This window comes from Morus notabilis, unplaced genomic scaffold (genome assembly GCF_000414095.1).
Source record: "Morus notabilis unplaced genomic scaffold, ASM41409v2 Scaffold789, whole genome shotgun sequence".
In the NCBI taxonomy this organism is placed as follows: Eukaryota; Viridiplantae; Streptophyta; class Magnoliopsida; order Rosales; family Moraceae; genus Morus; species Morus notabilis.
In genome coordinates this window covers 349,502-375,278 of record NW_010364361.1, presented here as the reverse complement: position 1 = coordinate 375,278, position 25,777 = coordinate 349,502, and the positions used below count along the sequence as shown (strand labels likewise).

The 25,777-nt window shown below is 35.2% G+C and overlaps 3 protein-coding genes across 3 annotated transcripts in view; 2 read left to right on the top strand and 1 right to left on the bottom strand.

The window, feature by feature from the left end:
- Positions 1 to 4,921: 4,921 nt before the first annotated feature.
- LOC21406803 lies at positions 4,922 to 8,461 on the top strand. The gene is made up of 3 exons (XM_010106551.2): positions 4,922 to 5,371; positions 6,051 to 6,988; positions 7,368 to 8,461. Exons 1-3 carry the CDS (start codon positions 4,988 to 4,990, stop codon positions 8,449 to 8,451), a joined length of 2,406 nt encoding a protein of 801 aa, XP_010104853.1. The 5' UTR covers positions 4,922 to 4,987; the 3' UTR covers positions 8,452 to 8,461.
- Positions 8,462 to 15,793: 7,332 nt separating this feature from the next.
- On the top strand, positions 15,794 to 23,906 carry LOC21406802 (putative disease resistance protein At4g19050). The gene is made up of 2 exons (XM_010106550.2): positions 15,794 to 17,529; positions 19,653 to 23,906. The coding sequence occupies exons 1-2, from the start codon at positions 15,846 to 15,848 to the stop codon at positions 23,747 to 23,749; spliced, it is 5,781 nt and encodes a 1,926-aa protein (XP_010104852.1). The 5' UTR covers positions 15,794 to 15,845; the 3' UTR covers positions 23,750 to 23,906.
- A 977-nt stretch (positions 23,907 to 24,883) lies between these two features.
- LOC21406801 (putative RING-H2 finger protein ATL21A) overlaps positions 24,884 to 25,777 on the bottom strand; it is a 3,157-nt gene continuing 2,263 nt past the window's right edge. The window contains exon 2 of the mRNA XM_010106549.2: positions 24,884 to 25,285. Coding sequence (XP_010104851.1) covers positions 25,083 to 25,285 — 203 coding nt within the window. The 3' untranslated portion in view covers positions 24,884 to 25,082. The remainder of the gene's footprint in view (positions 25,286 to 25,777) is intronic.

Genomic DNA, 25,777 nt, shown 5'->3' with positions numbered 1-25,777 from the left:
GTTTATTGGTGATGTGATTAAACTTTTTTGGTTTGAGGTTATTTTTCTGCCACCAAATGGAGCTGTATGTTATTTTGCCAATTTGCTTCCGAAAGTGTCGTTTTTATTTTGTTGTCAGGTCAGATTGAGTACTGAATAGTACATGAATCCTACTTTGCTTCTTTAGGTCGTCAAAGCCAATGCTTTGGTTCGAACGATCAAGATTTTTTATACCAATTAATGCGTCAGAAGAAGAGTACTATGATAAATTACAATATTTTATCATGGATTTTGGACTAGAATGATTCTTTTCCATTATCCCGAGGGATAGGGTAAGAATTATTTGTGTATATGGGTTTTCTTTGGTACATACATAATATGAATGTCATACATATATGTCACTTGTCCAAAACCAAAACCTTATGAATGTCACACACACAGAGACACATAATATATATATATATATATATATATATATTTGTGTGTGTGTGTGTGTGTGTGTGTCACTTGTCCAAAACCCTACCTTTGAAGTTTATTTGTGATGATTTTTTATGATCAAGTTGACTTGATTCTCGACTTGCCATCAGTTCGCATACATCAAGGGATCTCCGAGCACAAGTAACATAAAATATTCTGTTTTAAATAAGAAGATCATAAAGAGGACGTTTGGTTGGAGGATTCAAATCATGTGATTCGAATTATTTTTTATTTACGTGTATTTTTTGTGGGAGAAAATACTGTAGCGAACCACGAATCATAATTTGAATCAGGGAACGAATCCCTTTACTAAACATCCTCAAAATGATCCAATATCATGGAGAGATTAGGGTACGTAGCTGAAAAGCCTAAATGTATGTCTTACACGTTTCGACAAAAGAGAAAAATAGTCTTGCACGTTGTTTTACTCGTTACATGAATAGCCACACACACACATATATTATGGACATGCAGGTATTTAAAATATATTCTTTTTTATCAGAAGTCCAATTCCAAGCTAGTCAATCGTACCACATTTTTATTTTTAATTATTTTTCCTCTTCAGTTAACTTTGTACACCTTCGCTACTATAGCCCCCTACAGTTATGACTTATGTGAGACACATCTGGGCAGAAAAGGCTTAAAGAAATAGAAAAATACTTGAAGGCATTATTGGTGTCTAATATTAATTACAATAAATAAAAGGTGATTCTGAAGACCATGCTTGTAGAATTTATAATATGGGATTCATCTTTAATAAGTGTGTGGGGTTGAAAATCATGTTGAATTATAAACTTGTTTTATGGCCCAATCCATTAAATCTTCTTCAGAAATTTTTAAAAATACCCTTTGAAATGGAGCCCCTTTTATTTTTACTCCTTTAACATTAGCTTATTTTTCTACCTTTTAGACTATAATTAGTCAAGGAGTAGTTTTTTCATGTATTTAATTACGTAAAATCTGTAATTTTCTGAAATCTTGAAGCCTAGATCATCCCATTCCAAGTCCAAGCGCCGGAAGCTTCTAAAATTACTTCAAATTGTATTATATTCATGTGATAGGCATTATTGCGGATTAAGTTGTTGAGTTAAACACTGCATGGTGAAAAAGTTATTTTGCTCTACTAGTAGAAACTGTGTTTTAATCATATTAAATTTTTAACAGTCTGACTTACAATATAAATGATTCTGTATTGTGTACTGTAAATTTTTAACGTGGACATGTATAAAATTCTGTGTTGTGTACTGTAAATTTTTAATGTGAACATGTATAAATCTTATCGTTAAATAACTATTCTAAAAGTTAAAAATAACAGTTTCTACCCATGAAGCAGAATAGCATTCTTCACCCAAAAATTTCAAAAAAAAAAAGGGAAAAGAAAAAGAATAAGTTGACTAGTGTGTGGTAGTAGCCAAGCTTTGCGCTTTATCAATTTACTAATTAATCAAACTTTTGTATGGTTTTGCATGGCTTAGCTCTACTACAAATAACCATGAAGTCGTTCGGGTATTAGATATATCAGAGAAGAAAGAAGGAAAAGCTTCTAGAAAGTAATAAACAAAGCATAGCTTTATCTTGTGAGTGGAAGTGCTTGGCGAGAAAAATTTGAGAGTTGTATGTCGTGTAAGAGTGTGCTCTCTTCTTTATGATAGTATAATATTAAAACTCTGCATATCATTTTGTGAGAGTTTATCATTAGAACGACAACAATTCAAATTTTAACTTGTAACTTATGTACCAATAATTGTGTGAATTGTCATTCGTATATTGGTAGAAGTTTAAAATATTGCCACTTTAATTAATAATAAAAGATTGCATATACCAATAAAAAATAGATAATTTATATGCCACACCAGTTGATAAACAAGAGTTAGAATTTGAGTTGGTTTTTTTAACATTATTCTTGTCATTAATTTTTATTATTAATGTCCAACACATCATTGAGGTCTTATAACAATGTTGTTCTTGTATATAAGTATAAGTAACCAGTGGTTTTTCTAACACAATTAGAACTATTTTATTTTGAAAGCAGTCCATGTGCTTTTTATATAAATGACAAAAGATGACATAACTAATATACCACAAATATGAGTTTAACAAGTCGAAGGATCGGTCCAAATTAAAGGCCAATCCATAGTCAAAATTCAAATGAGATTTATATGTGATGGCCAAGACCTAAATCACCATTTTCTGCGGTCCAATATATTTTGCCTTTTCTAGAAGGAGAATGTAGTAAATAACAGATTCATTCTAAAAAAATATAGTAAATAATAGATTTATAAAACTAAATTAAGTAAATAACATATTTTAAAACTATTTGAAATAAATAAAAATTTACGTGATAAATGAGTCATTTACTATGTAAATGGTTCATTTACGGCTATAAAGATATTTTTTCACATAAATTTTATTTTTACACTGATAACAAGACTTTTTTTCTACTAAATAAGATTTATTACCACATAATTATTTTTTACCAATTAAATGATTCATTTACCATGTAAATTACTATTTATTTTAAATAGTTTTAAAATATACTATTTACTCAATTTAGTTTAAAAACTCTGCTATTTATTATAATTTCTTTTAAAAAAAAACTGATTTGAGTATGGGAGGGTCTTTGGCCAACACCACCCTGGTGCTTACATCATTTCTTTGATTGTTTTAATATTGGTTTGATTGTCTATTGTTATGAAGATAATATTATTCCAATTATACCATTTACTTTAATATTTCTAATATGATATAGATTCCAAAACCGAGGTTCTTTAAGGAATGGTTAACAAAGGATATAAAGATTATTAATTACAACTCATTTTTATGCACAAAGAGTGATATTTCTGGACATTTTTTTCGAGTCTTTGCATAATGGATATATATACACACAAACTAGGTTATAACTCCTTTTATTTACTCTTAGACGTTTGGTTGGAGAATTTATACCATGATTTGAATCATGGTTCATGGTTTGCTACAATGTTTTCTCTTATAAAAAATACACGTAAATCAAAAATAGTTTTAATTTCATGATTCTAATCCATGAACCAAACGGTACAAATTCATTTCTTTCAAATGTGTTAATATTAAGTACTATGGTATATGCACAATGTTAAAGTATAAAATTATTGTTGGCTCACCTCCTAATAGCTTAAGCTTTTGGTTGGATTGATAAACTAACATGGTATCAGAGTGGGAGGTCCTGAGTTCATACCCCCGTAATTGCACTCTTTATCCCCATTTAAATTGTTATAATGTGGTGGGTTCATGTGTTGAGCTTTCTAATTAATTTACCCACACGATTGCCTATTATCCAACCCACACGTGAAGAGGAGTTTTAAAGTATAAAATTATTATTGGCACACCTCCTAATAATTTAAACTTTTAGGAAGTTCGTGATAAACTAACACACAAAGAGTGATATTTATGATATATCATGGACCACATAATTTTTTTTTTTTTTTTTCTATTTTACATCAAAAACTAAATGCTTTCGCTTTTCATCTCCATGAAGATAGGAATATTACCGACAAAGTTCCGGGTGGCCCGTGCTTTTTTTTCTCTTTTACTTTATTAAATCTGATACCTGCACTTTGAGCTGTATACGATGAATTTGGGTTACACCTTGTACTCATGAGGTTATGATAGGACAAATGCACAAGAGCAGATTATACACACATGGAATATATTGCTTTTTCTTCGTTCCCTTTTTTCTTTTCTAAAAGCGACATATTTAAATGATTAACCAGATTTGCTTGATTAACAAAGTGATCACGTGACAACTTTATGTTACATATACCTTGAGTAAAGACAAAAACTGTCACGTATAGTTATGACTAACTTACTCCACTATTATCACAGTGTGAAGTAGTCTAGCGATAATTCATAGTAACTAAGTGTTGGTTTACCTCTTTAATTAAGAGTATTAAATATAAATGCTTATTTTCCGTCGGTATATTCGATTTAGAGTGTTTGAGACCATACCTTCATATACCCTTATCATTATTAATAATGTAAATGGACATGCTTCTCGTTTACATAGTATCATCGGTGAACATTTCTGTCAGTGTCTGAGATCTCTTCTCCAAACTAATTTATTATAAAAAAACACACTCTCCTATTTAATTTATTTTTCTTTTCCTTTTTTTTTTTATCAGCTGTAGTCAGTTAATAATAGAAATATAAATTAATGTTGGTTTGTGTCCTAGTATTTAATTAGCAACCAGCATTAGATATTGTATGTAAATCTCGGTTAAAAACATGCATGTTGCACGTGACCAAGTGTTCAGATTCTCCAATATTTGTCTGAATATTGCAAAATGCAAATGTGCAATCTGTAACCTATTATATAAAGTATATATATGTGTGTGCATAGTACACTATATGTTGTGAAGCTGACTGTAATTAACTAGTACGTACTGTGATCAGTAGATTCATGAGGGCTAATATTTTCCTCCAACAACGTTTTTAGAGAGACAGAGAAAAAGAAAAACCAGTATAGATTATCAGCGAAGATAACTGTACGTAAATAATTATGGTTTCTCCGATCCCAAACAGCGTCAGAAAGCTGTGGAAAGAATGGAACGTCCGAAGCATAATGCTGTTCAGCCTGGGAATGCAGACATTCCTGATCCTGGCGGCTCCCTTCAGAAAACGCACCTCACATAAGATACTCATCTTCTTGCTCTGGGCGGCCTACTTGCTCGCTGATTGGGCCGCCAACTTCGCGGTCGGCCACATCTCTAGCCGCCAGAACGACAACTCCGACGTCGGCTCCGATGAATTTCATAACGACATCCTCCAGGCCTTTTGGGCGCCGTTTCTTCTTCTCCACCTCGGCGGACCCGACACCATCACTGCCTTTGCTCTTGAGGATAACGAGCTCTGGCTCCGGCACTTCTTAGGGCTGGCGACTCAGGTTTTTTTTTTTCTTTACAATTTTTTAAAAAATCTTAACAAATATCCTTTAAAGATCACAAGTCTCGATTTTTACCTATTATTTTTTTATTAATATTTTTTTAGTCAAATAACTATATTAATAAAATAGATTAATTAAAAATAATAGGTAAAAATTCATACACATGTACTTTTAAAAATAAAAATAAGTTCAACAATTTGCTTTTTATTTTTATTTTTATTGAGAAGTTATGATGAATGGCATAAAAAGAATCATCTTCGGATATATGTCACGAATATTAAACTTTTAATTTATTCATATAAATTTGTGACATGCCACCTGATTTTTGATTTGCTCCTTTGGTAGAACTTTTTTGTAATTTTTTAATAAACTGCTAGCATAGAAATTCCTTTTACTCCCTAATTACCATCAGATTCGACTTATATATTTCATTTTTCTTATCCTCTTTTGTGTCTATAATACTATATCGTATCATCAGAACATTTTAATTGACATTACGTCTTAATTATTGTGATATAATAGTTTATTGACATGCATTTTAATCGATATGACGTGATATTATTAGAAACATCAAAGATATAAAGGGAACATGCACATTTCAGTGGAATCGCTCTATCCATAAAAAAATGTCCTTACATAATACAGCTTGTAAATTTTTACTTAGTGACATGCCATTCAGGTTATGGCCACTATTTATGTCTTCGTCCAAACCATTCCCGGAAACACGCTGTGGATCCCGACGGTTATGATGTTCCTCGGCGGAATCATCAAGTACGGCGAGCGAACTCGCGCGCTGAACCTGGCGAGTCTAAACAGCTTCCGCGACTCTCTTCTCCAGAAGCCCGACCCTGGTCCCAACTACGCGAAGCTCATGGAGGAGTACTCCTCAAAGAAAGATGCAAGGCTTCCGACAAAGATTCATATGACGCCGGAGCCCCAGAGGATTCATATGACGCCGGAGCCCTCCTCAAAGAAAGATGCAAGGCTTCCAACAAAGATTCATATGACGCCGGACCCCCAGAGGAAAACCCAAACCTCAACCGAAGACGAGGAATATTTGACCAATATCGAAGTTGTCGTCGAAGCCTATCACTTCTACACAATCTTCAAGGGGCTTATAGTGGACTCCATCTTCAGCTTCCGAGAACGCAACGAGAGCAGACAGTTTTTCGCTGACAGAACTCCAAAGGACGCCTTAAAAGTGTTGGAGGTCGAACTCAACTTCATTTACGAGGCTTTGTACACTAAGGTTGTTGTTGTGCACAAAATAATTGGCTACGTATTCCGCTTCGTTGCGTTCTCTGCGGTTGTCGTCACGCTGGGACTGTTTATTACCGCCGATAAAGACGGCTTCAAGGAGTTCGATGTCGGAGTTACCTACACTCTGTTGTTCGGCGCCCTTGCTCTTGATTTTATAGCTCTGTTGATGCTCATTGTCTCCGATTGGACTCTAATCAGTTTGCAGAAATATAAGAGGAAAGCTTCGTTTTTGGTGACTCCGTTTGAATGTTTTCTAGGTTTTGTTCTTCGTTTGCAGAAGCCAAGCTGTTGTTATGATCGCCCAAAGAATCTTTTCTTACGTTGCTGTTTGAGGTTAAGAAGGACACTGTTTCGCAGGTGAGTAGCTTAACACCACAATTAACACACACACACACACACACACATATATATATATATATATATGATTTATAGTACTCATGAAGATATTAATGATAATATAATAGCAATTCTAAGACACAAAATATGAAATCGACTTTTGTTATATTACGGTCCATTTCTATGTCCTCCCATAATATCACAACAATTAAAATAATTTGTCAATTAAAATTTTATGTCACATCAACTAAAAATCATATCATGTAAATTATTTTAATTAAGGTACCATGATATTATTGGAAGGACATGAAAATAAACAGAAAAAATATGAGCCTATATATTTTCCTATTATTATGATTTTGTGTCCACTGTAATTCGTTATAGCATTTGCATTGGGCAGGTGGTCCGAGTCTATTCGTGGATACAACTTCATATCATATTGTCTCCAACAACGTCTAGATCAAAGGGTTCTACTTCGTATTAACAAAGATTCTGCTGATGCTGCTGATCGCGAATGCCAAGCCATCCTTGGAACTAAAATCATCAAAGGACCAACACTTGCCTGTGTTAAAATCCTCAAGTACTTGTGCCTCGGATTGAACAGACTCCTTGAGTTTCTGGGGGCTAGGCATCTTGTGGACGAGTGGTTTCACTCCAAGAAAACAATAATGGCTGGCGATCTATGGGAGTTCATCTTCAATGAGCTGCAAAGGAAAGCGAACGACGCCGAGGACGCGGAGATCGCGAAGCACATCTTCGAAGCCAAGGGCTGCTACGTCCTGCAAGAAGGCAAGTGGAAGAACAGCGACATCAACAAGCTGATTCCCTACATCGAAGACCTCGCTTACGACGAGAGCCTTGTGTTGTGGCACATCGCCACCGAACTCTGCTTCCAAGATGAACAGCCGGAAGATAAGAAGGATGAGAACAACACAAAAACTAACAATGTTACAACTCAAAATGATAAAGAACAACACAAAAACTACAGAGAGTTTAGCAAGATACTGTCGGATTACATGCTGTATCTGCTGGTGTTGCAGCCGACGATGATGTCGGCGGTGGCGGGGATCGGGCAGATTAGGTTCCGGGACACGAGCGCCGAGGCGAAGAAGTTCTTTATCCGGAAAGGGGTGGGGCAGAATAAGAATGTTTCGGCGTGTAAGAGCATACTTAGGGTCAACACTGAAGTTAAGCCAGTGACAGTGAAGGGAGATAGGAGCAAATCGGTGTTGTTTGACGCCTGTATATTGGCTAAAGAGCTTCAACAGTTTGGAGAGGAGAAGTGGGAGATATTGATCAAAGTTTGGGTTGAGATGTTGTCGTATGCGGCTAGTCATTGCAGGCCAGAAGCGCATGCGCAGCAACTGAGCAAAGGTGGTGAGCTTATCACTTTCATTTGGCTTTTGATGGCTCATTTTGGGTTGGGAGATCAGTTTCAGATTAATGAAGGCCACGCCAGAGCAAAACTCCTTGTGGAAAAGTAGTTGCCAGCTAATCGAAGAAGGAAATTAATTATATAAATGAAGATATATAATTAGTATTACCTTTCATTTCATGTTTTATTTATTTATTTATTTATTTATTTATTATTTTTTGTCTTGATTGTTTTCTCATTTTTCCTAAACGGTTTTGTACTCTTTTAAGAGATTGTATCAGTGTGATTTCTAAGTAAATTAGTAAAGCAGATCTTCAATTTTTTTCCCCGAGGAGAATGAGAGGATCTGCATTCTTTGTATCACTTTCAGAAACAAAAAATCTGTACAGTTAACCAAGGAATTTGTTTGTTGAGGATGAAATTGGCTCAGCACCGACTTGAAGGAACTTCCACGTGCAGCACTTTTACTAAGCAAGACGCTGCGTTTAGTTTTCTTGAACTTTCTGTTGTCGTTTTCATTCTTCTTCTTTATTATATAATACATATTTATTGAGATTACTCTCACAATTAGACAATATTAGTAAAGCAGAGTAATGAAGCAAGATCAATTATCTTTAAAAAGAATAATCATGTCGTCTTATTAGTTATAAGGCAATCATGCAACTAGATTTTATATTTGGAATTTTTGCCCACGGCCCTGATTTAATTTGTCTAAATGAGCATTACACAATGTGCATATTGTTACGTCTCTCTTACAGCTGTCAATCTCTCGATTATTTAATTATTATGGGCTTGTTCAGTTATATTTTTGAGTTATGATGATTTGAGTGTAGATCTTAAGTTAAATTTGAGTTGAAGTTGTAACTTAATTTGTGTTTAGATGTGCACATTTGAGTTATGATTTGAATTGAGAATCTATTTGAATTTATGTTTGAGTGGATCAAAACTTGAATTTGTATTTAGATAGTATGTTAATAAAAACTCAATGGTAATGAAAAATTTTAATAAGGTATATGTGTGGGGTTTTATTTATCTCTTCGTTGTGAACACATAGAAAAAAAATCATCTCAATCGGAATTAAAACGAAAAAATTATGACATTTTTAAGAATATAAAAAATATTGTTCATTAACTTGAGTTTGAGTTTAAGAACTTGAGTTGAAGGAGAAACTTAGATTTTAGTCCCAAACTCAAGTTAAAACTCAAATTTTACAAACGAACATGAACTTAAATAAAATTGTAACTTTAGTTCAATTTTTTTTTAAGTTTTACTCTTTAGAACAAGTCCTATATTATCCCATGCATGGTTGTTAAAACGAACCAACTGTGTGTGTGTGTGTGTGTTTTTTTGTTTATATATTGTTGAATATTGGATATTTATTTATTAATCAGTATAGAGTTTGATTGAGTGTAAATATTGATTTCCTTAATCATTTGATTACAACGTATGATATATATATATATATACACATACTGGTACAACTGAAGTGCAGGGATTACATTAACCAACAGATCCTAAGAACTAGGAATGATCTATTTGGGCTGTTGAGGTTGTTTGAGCTTAAGAGATTCTCGGGCTGGCGATTCTGGAGAGTTGTCTTCGGTTGCAGCTGCAGGCGGCTGAACTGAGCATTTACTAACAGACCCCCACAAGACGGTGCTCCCATCAGAGATACCGATCTTGGAGCGAATTCGGTTGAACAGGAAGGAGGATAATGGTTTTGTAAGTGCATCTACAAGTTGTTCTTTCGACGCAATGTGGGACACCTTAAAGGAGCCTTTTGCAACATGATCCCGTACAAAGTGATAATCAATGGCAATGTGCTTCATGCGGGAGTGGAACATCGGATTGACAGACAAATAAGTTGCACCGATGTTATCACAAAAAATGGTTGGAGTTATGGCGTAGTTGATGTGAAGTTCACGAAGTAAGTTTTGTAGCCAAAGAACTTCAGTAGCACATGAAGCTAGAGCGTGATATTTAGCTTAAGTAGACGAGCGGGCAACTGTCTTTTACTTTTTGGAGCACCAAGAGATAGCATTGCCATTGAAGTAAATAATGTAAGCCGATGTCGAAGTGCGGTCATCACGATTCCCTGCCCAATCTGTGTCGGTGAAGGCGGTAAGGGTGAGTTGTTGATTCTTTTTGAGAAAGAGACTGTGATACATGGTGAATTTGAGATATCGCAGTAGTCGTTTTGTGGCCGTCCAGTGAGCTTTGGAGGGAGAGTGCATGAACTGGGCCAATTTGTTTATAGCATAAGAGATGTCCGGTCTTGTTAACGACAAATATTGGAGTGCGCCGATGACTTGGCGATATTTGGTTGCATCAGTAGGTGGTGAGCCATCATGAAGGTGAAGGGGCTGAGTAGAAGACATTGGTGTTGTACATTCTTTTGCACCGGCCATGTCATTCCTGTCAAGTAGATCCCGAATATATTTGTGCTGAGTGAGAAGGATGCCAGAGGGTGTCGGAAGAACTTCAATGCCAAGAAAGAAATGGAGATCCCCGAGGTCTTTCACAGAGAACCGGGTACCTAGAGTAGAGAGAAAAGTGTGCAAAAACTTGGTGCAGTTGCCAGTGACAATTAGATCATCAACATAAACCAAAAAATAACATGTTGTAAAGCCTTTGTGATAGATAAAGAGAGAAGCGTCACTGTGAGAGTTAAGGTTCCCTTTGAAGAGTTCTTTGATAAAATAATTGACCATGAAACCTTCCTGCTGCATAATGACAAATATTTCTCTGCATCCCCCCACCCATATAGAGTTTAATTGAGTGTAAATATTGATTTCCTTAATCATTTGATTACAACGTATGATATATATATACACGTACTAGTATAACTGAAGTGCTGGTTTTTAGGGATTACATTAACTAGCAGATCCTAAGAACTAGGAATGATCTATTTGGGCTGTTGAGGTTGTTTAAGCTTGAGCAATTCTCGGGCTAAAGATTCTGGAGAATTGTCTTCGGTTGCAACTGCAGGCGGCTGAACTGAGCATTTACTAACAATCAGTACAGTTAACCAAGGAATTTGTTTGTTGAGGATGAAATTGGCTCAGCACCGACTTGAAGGAACTTCCACGTGCAGCACTTTTACTAAGCAAAACGCTGCGTTTAGTTTTCTTGAACTTTCTATTGCTGTCTTCATTCTTCTTCTTTATTATATAATACATATTTATTGAGATTACTCTCACAATTAGACAATATTAGTAAAGCAGAGTAATGAAGCAAGATCAATTATCTTTAAAAAGAATAATCATGTCGTCTTATTAGTTATAAGGCAATCATGCAACTAGATTTTATATTTGGAATTTTTGCCCACGGCCCTGATTTAATTTGTCTAAATGAGCATTACACAATGTGCATATTGTTACGTCTCTCTTACAGCTGTCAATCTCTCGATTATTTAATTATTATGGACTTGTTCAGTTATATTTTTGAGTTATAGTGATTTGAGTGTAGATTTTGAGTTGAATTTGAGTTATAATTTGAGTTGAAGTTGTAACTTAATTTGTGTTTGGATGTGCACATTTGAGTTATGATTTGAATTGAGAATCTATTTGAATTTATGTTTGAGTGGGTCAAAACTTAAATTTATATTTAGATAGTATGTTAATAAAAACTCAACAGTAATGGAAAATTTTAATAAGGTATATGTGTGGGGTTTTATTCATCTCTTCGTTGTGAACACATAGAAAAAAATCATCACAATCGGAATTAAAACGAAAAAATTATGACATTTTTAAGAATATAAAAAATATTGTTCATTAACTTGAGTTTGAGGGGAAACTTGAACTCAGATTTTAGTTTTAAACTCAAGTTCAAACTCAAATTTTACAAACGAATATGAACATAAATAAAGTTGTAATTTTAATTTTTTTTTTTAAGTTTTACTCTAAAAAGAACAACTCTTATATTATCCCCTGCATGGTTGTTAAAACGAACCAACTGTGTGTTTTTTTTTTTGTTTATATATTGTTGAATATTGGATATTTATTTATTAATTGTAAAAGGGCTCAAACGATCACAAAATGAAATTGTTGGGACTTTTCCCTTTTCCTTTTATACGAGTGTTGGCACTTTTTCACGTTTCCTAATTCTTCGTCTCCAACAAGATAGGAATTTCTAATAAACGAAAATAGGGATCATATATATATATATATATATGCTTTTCTTCGCTTTGAAGGCCAATGTTGGAGAATACTAGCATACGACGAAATTTGGTCCATTCTACTTTGATGAGGACAAACTACAAAGCAAAAGTAACTGAAAAAACGTTGAACCGTATTGCTTTCTCCTTCTGTTTGCTTTTTGGCCTTTTTTATATTAGGGGATGTTTAGTTGGAGGATTCAAATCATGATTTGAATTATGATTCATGGTTCGTTATAGTGTTTTCTCTCACAAAAAATACACATAAATCAAAAATAGTTCTAATCTTATGATTCTAATCTATGAACCAAACGTCTCATTAGTGTTGATAAATTTAAAAAAAAAATACTTGATTAAAAGAAATTCAAATACTTAAGGCCCGTTTATTTTACCGATTTGAGTTTAGAATTTAAATTTTATTACAGCAAAAAGCTCTCAGAAACAGTCAGATCTAACTTTTTTTGCTACAGTAAAAAGCTTTCACATAAAATTATATCTCAACTCAAATTAAAAACTTAAATCAACGAACTAAAAATGCCCTTAATAATGTGAAACATTCCGTACATTCTTCTACTAATAAGAATTCATGGCTTCACAGTATCAATTACCTATAAAATAAGCCTTGAAATTTTTTTGATCTCCTTTTCTTTTTCTTCTCCCCACTTTTTGCTCATTTAAAATAACGGACTGTATCAATATTTACGTAGTACATATCATGTATGCATGAATCACATGGAATTTTTGTACACATGAAATTATGCATGTATTAGGGATTTTTTCTAATACGTTAACATATTGATAGATTAAATTTTTTATCTATTAAATCTGTATTAAATTACATAAAAATCTAAATGTATGCAGATATAACGATAAAAAAAAAACTTAATTTATTGATATGTCAATAGTAAGCAGAGAATCTCCCATTTATTTAATCTTGATTGGGGAATGATGCTTTATACGGCCTATATACACCTTTTCTTTTTCTGATAGTACTCGTTATTAATTTTGTCATTCACAAGTTTGGGAAAGCATTTGCTGGTATGGGCCATGCTGAAACAAAGCGAAATAACAGAATTATCCAAATAGTTATTCATTGATTCGGTATATTAACAAAGGAACCGTTCTAGCAGCAAAAACAAAACAAAAATTTTTTTTTAAAAAAAAGCAAAAAAACAAAACAAAACAAAAACAAAAACAAAGGGGACCTACCAAAAAAAAAGGAAAAAAAAAATCCTAACAAACTAAACAAAAAGGAATAACAGACGAAAGAAAAAACATATGTAGGATAGATATATATTTTTAGGGGCCTTCGTACGTCAAGTCTCATTTTTTATCTGTCAGATTTATATAAAATCACATAAAAATTAAAATACATATAGATTTAACGGTTAAAAAAATTTGACTTATTAATACATCAGGCGTACCAGAGAATCTCTCATATTTTTAAGAGATAGGTTTTTCTTAATAATAATAGAATTTTTCTGGTAGGACCAGAAAAAATAAACTATCGATCAGTAGTTCTCTATTCTTCAGCCGTCAAATCTAAACTGTTTATTCTACATATGTTTTTAATTTGATGTGATTTTAATTAAATTTAACGGTCAAAAACTGACCCTATTAATAGACCGACCTACCGAAAAATGTCCCAATAAATTAACAAAAAAACCATGTTAGATTTCAATTGAAGCTGTGCATGATGGATATTTTCTAGGCACTAATTAAAAGGGGGGCATTACGTGTAGGCGAGACAAAGAATTTATCCAAATAATTACTTTTCGTCCCAGTATTTTGTTACATCACTAATCAAACGGGAATATTGAAGTCCATGCAAAAAGCACAAAAAAGAAAAAAGAAAAAAAGAGAAGGAAGGAGAAATAAAGGAGATTCTCTAGTACGCCTAACGTATTGGTATATAAGATTTTTTTAACTGTGAAATTTGTGTATTTTTTAAATTTTATATAATTTTATGCAGATTTTACGAATATAAAACTTAGTCTACTAGTATATTAACATACCAAAGAACGTCTCGACAAACAATTTATATATATATATATATATATATTTGAATAATGAGAGAAGCCAACCAGATAGAACAACTTGAACTACCCAACTATAGATTGGTACTCTCTAATAGTTCTATTCTATAGGAAACTCTCCATTCTATATTATTAATAAAAGATCATAAAAAAATTAAAAAGAAAAAAATATTGACCTAAGTAATTTAGGGTCTCGTTCAGTTCGTCGATTTGAATTTTTAAATTGAGTTGAGCTGATTTTATATAAGAGCTTTTAACTGTAGTAAAAAAGTTAGATATGACTTTTTGTGAAAGTTTTTAACTGTACTAAAATTAAAATTAAAAACTCAAATCGGTGAAATCGGTGAAATCAACGAGACTAGGATTAGAAAGCAACAACATCTCTATAAATTAGGAATCTGCAAAAATTCCGCAACAATTCATCACCATTTTTCAGTATGCTGCTGAACTGCTTTAAAAGCCAACCTGTCTGCTACTTGATTTATTACTACAAATAAGTGGAATTAAGTTGACTAGTATTGATATATTTTATTTCATATTAAAATGGCACCCGTGGTGATTATAATTTAACTTCATCTGACAATTTATTTTAAATCAAAATTTTTGCAAGTAGTTGTATTATGATAGCAACCGAAATAGGTTAGTCCCATTAATACCAGTAACCATGGATTTGTACTTGATTATTGTAAGGTTTAATAAGAACTCATATTTTTTTATCACAAAATTGTTTTTTTAGATTAATATATATCAGCATATGATTGATCCTGATGAAATAGAGAACTTACGCAAGACAAAATATATTATGAAACTATTATATGTCTCTTAAACTAAAGTAGTGAATACCGCTGCTTTAGTATCTTTTCCTTTTCTTATTCTTCCATGTGTATATTTTGTGTTGCACAAGTCTGAGAAAAATTGTGATAGATGGTAAAGACAAAAATTCTAGTGAGCTTTTATAAAAGCCAGTCATTTTGGCTAAGGGTGCATCTTCAAGAAGAAAACAAAAAAGGGAAGAGAGAGAGAGAGAGAGAGAGAGAGAGAGAGAGAGAGAGAGAGATCAAAATGTATGTCTCAAGCTTACTGGCTATAATAGATTTAGATAGGGACAACACTATTGATACTTTTTGCTTTACTACAATGCTGAGGATTGAATCCCGAATAGTGATTTGAAATCTTGTTGGTCACTTTGGCAAAGGCTGAAGGCTTTATTATATATGCAAATGAGAAGACTGAAGGAAGTGCATTGAGTGCTAGACGAACTTAAATCGAGATCTTTTAAGAGTTTCTCAATCAATTTCAGACAACTTTAGAATGGCGTCATCATCCAATCCAACACCACCACTCGTGTCACCTAGTTCTGATTCAACACTGTCACCTGGTGCATCAAGTTCTGATCTAACATCACCACCTCAGGCACCCATTTCTGATCCAACTACGCCGCCACCGGGAGGACCCAATACTACTCCAACACTACCATCTAGGGCATTAAATTCTGATCTAACACCACCACATCAAGCACCCATTTCTGATCCAATTACGCCGCCACCTGGAGGATCCAAAACTACTCCAATACTACAATCTGGGGCATCAAGTTCTGAACCAACACCACCACCTCAGGCACCCGTTTCTGATCCAACTACACTGCCACCTGGAGGATCAAATACTACTCCAACACTACCATCTGAGTCATCAAGTTCTGATCCAACACCACAACCTCAGGCACCCATTTCTGATCCAACAACACCGTCACCTGGAGGATCCAATACTACTCCAAGACTACCATCTGGAGCATCAAGTTCTGATCCAACACCACCACCTCAGGCACCCCTTTCTGATCCAATTACACCGCCACTTGGAGGACCAAATACTACTCCAACACTACCATCTGGGGCATCAAGTTCTAATCCAACACCACCACCTCAGGCACCCGTTTCTGATCCAACTACACTGTCACCTGGAGGACCCAATACTACTCCAGCACTACCATCTGGGGCATCAAGTTCTGATCCAACACCACCACCTCAGGCACCCGTTTCTGATCCAACTACACTGTCACCTGGAGGACCCAATACTACTCCAACACTACCATCTGGGGCATCAAGTTCTGATCCAACACCACTACCTCAGGCACCCGTTTCTGATCCAACTACACTGCCACCTAGAGGATCAAATACTACTCCAACACTACCATCTGGGTCATCAAGTTTTGATCCAACACCACAACCTCAGGCACCCATTTCTGATCTAACTACACCGTCACCTGGAGGACCCAATACTACTCCAACACTACCATCTGGGGCATCAAGTTCTGATCCAACACCACCACCTCAGGCACCCATTTCTAATCCAATTACACCGCCACCTAGAGGACCAAATACTACTCCAACACTACCATCTGGGGCATCAAGTTCTGATCCAACACCACCACCTCAGGCACCCATTTCTAATCCAACTACAGCGCCACCTGGAGGACCTAATACTACTCCAACACTACCATCTGGGGCATCAAGTTCTGATCCAACACCACCACCTCAGGCACCCGTTTTTTATCCAACTACACCGCCACCTGGAGGACCCAATACTACTCCAACACTACCATCTGGGGCATCAAGTTCTGATCCAACACTACCATCTCAGGCACCCGTTTCTGATCCAACTACACCGCCACCTGGAGGACCCAATACTACTCCAATACTACCATCTGGGTCATCAAGTTCTGATCCAACACCACCACCTCAGGCATCCGTTTCTGATCCAACTACACCTCCACCTGGAGGACCCAATACTACTCCAACACTACCATCTGGGGCATCAAGTTCTGATCCAACACCACCACATCAGGCACCTGTTTCTGATCCAACACCACCACATCAGGCACCTGTTTCTGATCCAACTACACTGCCACCTGGAGGACCCAATACTACTCCAACACCACCACCCGAAGCATCCAAGACTCCACCATCACCACTCTTATCACCCAGCATAACCATTTCAGGTACACTAGTATCAAATTATCAATACACCCATTGTTTTAATCTTTGTTCATCTTTAGCGTCTTGTTTGAAATGTTTCTAGCCTAGTTGTTTCTATTGTATATTCTGCAATAGCATGCCAATCTCGAACTAGATAGACGAGGCATTTTGTAAATCACATTTCGTTACTTTCTTAAGCCTTTCATGTGTATATATCATGTATGCCTTTGCACGCTGTATAAATTATTGTCTTCAAATTAAACCATTTCAATTTTGATCATCAGGAATATAGAAAGAATTCATTTTTTGTTTAAAATCAATATAAAGACCAAATTAAGTCTATATTGATCTATTTTAGATTAAAATTGAGTAATTAATTCTGTAACAATTAGTACACTACAACAAGCTGCGACCTAATTAATTCTGTCTTTCTAATTGTCTCTTCAACCTTTCATGTAATTTCTACTGAGTTAAGATATAACTAGATCTAGAAGATTATGATGTGTAGTTGTGAGAGAGAAATGAGAAAAAAACAACCAAATAAAATAAATCCTTATACAACCTTCGCAATCTCTCTCTCTCTCTCTCTCTCTCTCTCTCTTTTTTATTTATTTTTATAAGTGACTCTTCCAACATTAATTCTCATTGCGCTGGAAGGTCATTTCATTTCCCCTGAGAAGGATAAGTCCTGATAATTAGAAAAATTCCACGGGGCTACCATATGTTTTACTTTTGTGACATTCTCTCTTACTGATGAATTCAGTTATTTATGTGTTTGTATATATTTTTTGTTGGAAATTTATCTAAAACCAGTTTCAATTCTAAATCAACCAAACGTGAAAAACGAGAGAAAGAACACCAAGATTTGTTATCGAGATTCGGTACAAATTGATACCTATGTCTCTACGAACTCCCCAGAATAAGTTCGATTTACACTATTGAAAGAATGATCAATTACAAGAGTTTACACTAATAATATTCTCTCAGAAAATACAACCTTACCCAGAGAAAAACCACAAGAAATTTTCCCGAGAAAATTTTGCCTTTTCTCTCTTCCTTTCTTGTTCTAACCCCTTTCTCTATCTTAAAATTTTTCTGTTACTGAATTGCTCTCAACTCATCAATCTCTCAACCCAGAAAACTGATTTCTGTTTTCTTCTTAGATCTCTCTGAAAAAACTAATTATGTTATAACTATATATGAATATATATAAAAGCTGTAGTGAATGTCGGTGGTGCTCCAGTTAACACTTCTTGTATCTATTGCTCAGCCACGTCAGCTTCTCCTTTCATTTACTGAAACGTTGCCGTTTAGCTTGTACACAAATCTGCATTCTTCCAAAATTTATATAATGACTTGTAGTACTTGTTAATAACATAATGAACAGATCATTTATAATTGAATCCTTAATTATATGGAAATTGATTCAACAATTTTCTAGAAGTATTTTTTAAAAAATATTGTTGTCCTTTATATATCTTTTCAACATATGCACTTATTTCTATAATTTGATCATTAGTCACCGATTAAAACATAATAACTCATCTATATATATATATATATATATATTAACTCATAGTATTGCTTAGTCACCATGCATTCCATATAACTGCAAACAATTAATTAATATATAGGAGACAGTCTTGTTCTGGTCAGTCAAATGTGATTTTACACAACATGTAATATTCTAACGTATGAAATTATTTGCTTTGTTTTACAGTACGTAAGTGATACATAATTCTTTGTCCATTTAATAAAGTACATATATATATATATATATGATACACATAGACAAGTTTTAGTGGTTACGTTTTCATAGGTAATTTGATGATGTAATATGATAAAAATCTAATATCATGAATTACCTATTATTCTTCTCTTTTTTTTTTTTTTTTTTTTTTTTTTTTTTTTTTTTTGCCATACAATAATACCTACATTAAAACTGCAAACCACATGGTGTATATATATGAACAACATATTACTGCACTCAAAATTTTGTCTTTGGCGGGGGGGAATCATGTCTAGCAGGGTGCGAATTGAAGTTTCTTCTCTTAGTCAGAAGACTATATTATCATGTCTTTATTTGAGAAATTAAAGCACATATTGAGTTGATATGTATATATGATTTCTTTTTCTTTTTTCTTAGAGCAATATGTTCATAAGGTCGCACTGCAAAAGCTGAAAATTTTTCTGGAAGCTAAAAATGAAACGACAACAATAACTCTCCATGGTGAAACTGGAGTGGGGAAAACGTGGATGGCCAGAGAGATCTGCAGAGAGATCTCCAAAGACATGCATAACGCTGGAAAGGAGAGCTTATTTAGTGGGACCCTTTGGCTCTCTCTAAACAAAAAATATCATGGTACCGATCCAAGTACGAGATCCGAGCTAATTCTTGTGGACATTGCACGCAAGTTATGTGTACTTCCCTCTACTGAAGGAGGGTTTGAAGATGATGATGATGATGAGGATGAACATCAGGAATCCAAGAAAGATTTAGCTCATCCCCTTCAGGTCGATGTTATCAAAAAGCTCCATCAGATGATGATAGAGATGGATAAAAGTTTTGTTTTGATTCTCGACGGTGTTCCTGATGACACTAAGAAAATTGAAGCAGAAATCATCCACCAATTCAAATCGCCGAAGAATCTGAAGGTCGTTATGATCACTAGTACTAAATCTGATATGATCAAGGAGGATCCTAGTAAAGGAGAGTTTCTCATTGGCTCTTTGAGAAAAAGAGAGTTTCTAGAGCTGTTGAAGAGTACTAGCGCAGGAACAGAAGGTTTAGAAGGTGTAGAATCTTTGATAGAAAGGTTTAAGGATGTCATCTTCAGAGATCTCCGCGTCGTTTCTCTGCCTGCCGCGGTGGCCGTCGTGGTTGGAAAAGCCTTGAGGTACAATTTTAGTGATCGTGATGATGGTCAAGACGATCGGTACTCTAGGCATAAGGTGTTTGAAAATGCTTTGAAAGAAGCTACCAAACTCAAGGAAGCGCCGGAGAAGATAAGAACCTCGATCGTTCGTTTTGCATTCGACACTTTACCGAGCAATGAAGAGACGATGATCAAGTGCTGCTGGCATAGCAAGAAGTTTTTCAAGCTCATCAACAATGCCAGCGTTCACTACAATGAGCTGATTTCTCACTGGATCATGGAGGGATACTTCGACCATTTTAAGTACTCCAGCAGCATTGTGAAGGCTTATGAGGAGGGATACCGCATTTTGAAGGAGCTTATGAAGCGAGGCCTGCTCAAAGTCGAAGACGAAGACTTCATTGCCATGGAAGGAGAAGCTCTTGAGGTTCAGGATTACCGCCGTGAAGGATTCGATGAGACGGCGACGCTGGGATTGCCTGATGTGTTCCAAGGAGATGAAGAATGGCAGGGTCTAGGGAAAATTGCCGTCGCTGACGGTATGATAAAAACGGTCTGCAGGCATAGGAGGTGGTGGCTCATTTCTACATTGATTATGGATCAAAATCGGCTTTGCAGGGAAGTTCCGAACACCTTTTTCAAGCCAATGACGGAGCTCAAAGTCCTTGTCTTGCTAAATCCAAGGTTGAAATCTTTAGACTTCATTGGAGGAGCAGAAGCCTCTCCACTATCCAAGCTCCGGTTGTTAGTGCTTCGAGGCTGCGACGTGCTGGAGGACGTCAGTTCAATCGGAATGCTCGAATCATTGATCGTTTTGGAAATCTCCGGCGCCAAATTGTTGAAGGAAATCCCAGATGCTCTGTTTAATAAGATGACTCAGCTTCGCAGCCTCAACCTCTCCGGAATTCAGGTCAAGTCTCTGCCTATTTTCAAGTTGACCAAACTTCGTTGGCTTATCCTTAGAGAGTGCTCTAAATTGGAAGAAATGCCGAGTTTGAAAGATTTTGAGGATCTTGAGGTACTTGACATGTTTGGTGCTTACTCTTTGACAAAGTTCAAAGATAAAAGATTTGGAAACCTTAAGAAACTTAGAGTGCTAGATTTTTCCCATTCCAAGATTGCACCTTTACCATTTTTGCACAATTTAACTGCCCTTACTAGGCTCACACTAAAAGGTTGTACCGAAATAACAAGGCTTCCCCACTTGAAAGAGTTATCTAGTCACCAAGTTCTTGAACTTCCTGGTGCTAAAAAGTTCAAGGAATTTTACCCTCTACACTTGGAAAACAAGAAAGCCCTCCGAATACTCGACCTGTCCGAAACCAAACCTCATCAATTGCCTTCAACTTGGAGCGACCTGCCTAGTCTTGAGGTGCTTAATCTTTCCCATATGTCCACTCTAGAAGATTTAGGTGTTGGCTTCAATAAACTAGCATGCCTTCAATGTCTTAACTTGTCAAACACCAAAGTCAAGAGCCTTCCCTCGCTTTCGAATCTCACAAGCCTTCGCCAGCTCTATCTTAGTGATTGTCCGAAATTGGAGGCCCTCTCGGGTGTGGAAGGACTAACAAGCCTTGAGATTCTTGATCTCTCGCGGGCCAGTGAGTTGAAAGAGATGTCAAATCAGGTGTTGAAATTACCGAAGCTTCGCGAACTTCTACTACCGGAATGCAAGAAGCTCGAGAAGTCGCCAATCTTCGATGATCTCCCCAAGCTCGAAGTGCTAAACCTCTCGGGATGTGAAGCTCTAGAGCTTGAAAATCTGTCCTTTCAAGGAATGACTCTTCTTGAGGTACTTGATCTCTCTAAAACTAAGGTTCGGAGTCTGTTATCCCTCTCTCCTTCTATCCGACGACTCCTACTAGAGAATTGTGTCGAGTTGGGAAAAATTCCAGCTTTAGATTCACAATCAAAGCTTGAAGAGCTCAGCTTGTGTGGTGTAAAGTCCTTACAAAAACCTGAAGATAAGTCATTTTACCGCATTGGAAGATGGAAATTTCTTCAGACTCTCAACTTTTCTGAAACCTCAATGATTTTGTCCACAGACTTGATCACCAAATGTACCAACCTGAAGAAACTGTTGTTAGGAGGCTGCCTTTTCTTAAACAAAAAGCCACAACTGAAGGAGCTCACGAAGCTCGAGGTTTTGGATCTTTCAGATACATCAGTAGTCGAGCAAGACAAATCTAAGGGAAATCTTAGCAACCGAAGTGAGCTTATTAATTCAAGAAAAGTCTTGAGCCTAGAGGAATTGTCTGATGATCTCAAAAGTCTTTTGATGTTAACTAGTCTAGATCTTCGGGGTCTTGAAGTTAAGATTTTCCCTTATTGGATCTCAGCCCTGATTCATTTAAAGAAGCTTCATCTTCCCAACTTGGCAGGCGTTCCAGAAATCGACTGGGGGCGGATAAAGCGCTTACCAGACGGGCTAAAGTTGGCAGAATGTGGCATCATCAACAATGTTAGTATTCACGGGGTGAGTTCTAGGCCATCAATCTCGATGAGCAGCATAGAAGTTGTCAAATCATTGAAGCAAAATTCCGACATATGGGAAAAGTGCTTCCAAGAATTTCGCATTTACGTTTGCCCTTATGTGGAAAGTGGCAAAGATGAAGACCTCTATCATCTCAGAGATGACAAATTTGAAGATATCTATTTCAAGACTATTAGTTGTCCTGAAAGCTGTCAGAGGTTTTTGGAGATCCGCGGATTTAAAAGTTGTCCGGATGGTCTTGAGGATGCTCTTGAAGGAGTTGATTGTCTGTCCTTCATTGAAGATGATTTCATAACAAGTTTTTCGGATATTGGAGCTGAGAAAAAAGAGGCAATGACAGGCTTGTGGCTAGAGAGATGTGCCAAAACAGATATGATATTTTCCGAAGATAAAGTTATCAAGTTGGGAGAAGATTTCAACATTTTATGGGCTTCAAACCTTCCTCTTTTGAATATTCTATACAGAGGAAATGTGCAGCCTGGAAGCTTCCAAAACCTTACACAATTGTATCTAGACTGTTGCCCAATGCTTAAATATGTTTTCTCTTCATCCCAGATGCCAAAGAAGCTTGAGAAACTCCAAGTCAAGTTTTGTGACAAGTTGAGGACTTTGATCGAATGCGAATCCTCCGCGGAAGAGCACGAATTGCAGAACCTGAGTGAGCTGAATCTGATGGAACTGCCTGAACTGACTGGTGTTGGGGCCAAGTTGCCAGGTCTAAAAAATGCTAAAGTCAAAGGTTGCCCAAAACTGAAGAAACAGGAGTTCATAGATGGCCTCGGACTGCAAAACAAAAATGTCGAAGTTACACATGTTGAAGAGAATTGGGGAAGAGGTGCTCCAAAGGAAACCAAAGAACTTTTCAAGAAGTGAAGTAGCATATAATGTTGAAGAAAAGTGTGTTCATAGACTTGTGTTTAAAGCAAGTCAGTTGGTGTGTATGTGTGTGAGAGAATAAATGAGAGAAGACGGTCTTTGAGTATTATATACATACATATATATATATACATATATATATATATATAATATAGTACTTTGGTCTAGTCAAAGTACTAGCGTGTGTGAGCTTTTTGAGGTTTCTGTTTGTATAACTATGTCATGTGATTGTATTTGACGATTTTCTCAAAATAAATGTAACTCAACAGAGGCCATGGATATACATGCCTTCTGCAATATATACATGGAATTTCAGTTTGGTTCTGATTTCTTCATAATCTTGCTCATATTCTTCAAATCATATGTATGCTATGACTAATTATTCTTTAAGAGGAACACATTACTGAGAATTTAGAATTTCAGTTTCCGCATATGCTAGTGAAAAATCTCAGTTATGCCTCCATTAAATATAATTGTGCTTCTTAATTCAATAACGAAAATATGAAGTAATTTCTCCACTCAATCATAGATTATACTTACGTTCCCACTCAATTAATATAAGGCTTAACACACTATTAAGATCCATAGAAACTTACAAGCTTAAGCTTTAAGAAATCGATCTAGTTAACTAAATTATATACATGATCAATTTAAGGAAAAACAACATATTTAAAACTAAAAAATTAAATTAATAGTAATATAATGTTATAATGTTATAAAGTTTTCGTTATTTCTTATATTTTTATATGATTTCAAAAACAAAAACAAAAAAACAAAAAACAAAAAATTGGATAGCTCTGACACTAGTGAAAAACTGCTATCTCTGTGTGGCGTCTGTTAATATTGTGTTACTAATGCTCATTTAGGTATTTTGTTTTGTAAAATAGATGGATCTAATTACTTCTTAGCAAGATGAACGTTAATAGGTTACATTTCCATAGGGGTAGTATAAGATCACAATCCAAGTTTAATGGAATTTAAACAATTTCCAAGTTCCAATCCCACCAAAAGTCATATCTCAAACATCTCGTTTGTTTTTTTTTTTTTTTTTTTTTACTTGTATGATCTTAAGTTACTTAATCAGGCTTCAGATATCTATTTCACTTCTTTTGTTGGTCTTCATAAGCAGAACAACAGAAATTTATGCAGCAAGAGACATAATCAACTGTTCAATATAAAAAAAATTTAAAAAAAAAAGGAAATTTTCAAAAGCAAACTTAAAGCTATGCATATTACAAAAATATTGTCTCGACAATTCAATAATTAATCTTGAGATCCTAATTACATATCACACAGAATGTGACTTAATTCTCCTCTAAAAGGAGACACTTCAACAGCGATTGCTTACTTTCTGCACAGAAGCTTCCACATCCGAAACAAAAGCTCTATACTCTCCCAGATATTTCTCACTCTCTACTTGATTGTGCCCAAATTCCTTTTGACAAACTGGTTCTAATTTTGAGTAATACATCATTTTGATCGCGAAAAATGCCGATGCCACAGCGAAAGCCAAGATGCCACTATTGATCAGAACTGCACTCATCAGACAACAAACCAGAATTATCAGCTCAGCTCTACACTAAAGTGACACTCTTTGAGACATTAGCTGTGACATAAGTGGCTGCTTAGACATAAAAATAGTTTCAATTTGTTTATTGAATTTATTCGAAGAACAAAAAAGGAAAAAAAAAAATTAACGAAGAGTGTAATAGACAATAACAGCCGTCACCATGACATTTAAGAAGACTTGTTCACAAAGAAATGAAAAACTTTCCTTTAAGTTTTCTATTGACTTGGTAGCCAATTTCCTAGCTAATCTATTATTGTTGACCAGAGTAGTTTGTTTTATGTAATGTTGGAGTTGGTCAATTTTTTTTTTTAATGGTTTCTTCACCATGGGCGGCTCAAGGGTAAGGTTTTTAAACTTCTTACCTTATTCCAAGGCTTCAAATATATATATATATATATATATATATTATATTTTTATAAAAAAAATATTTTTTTTTTTTATGTCCTAAGTATATG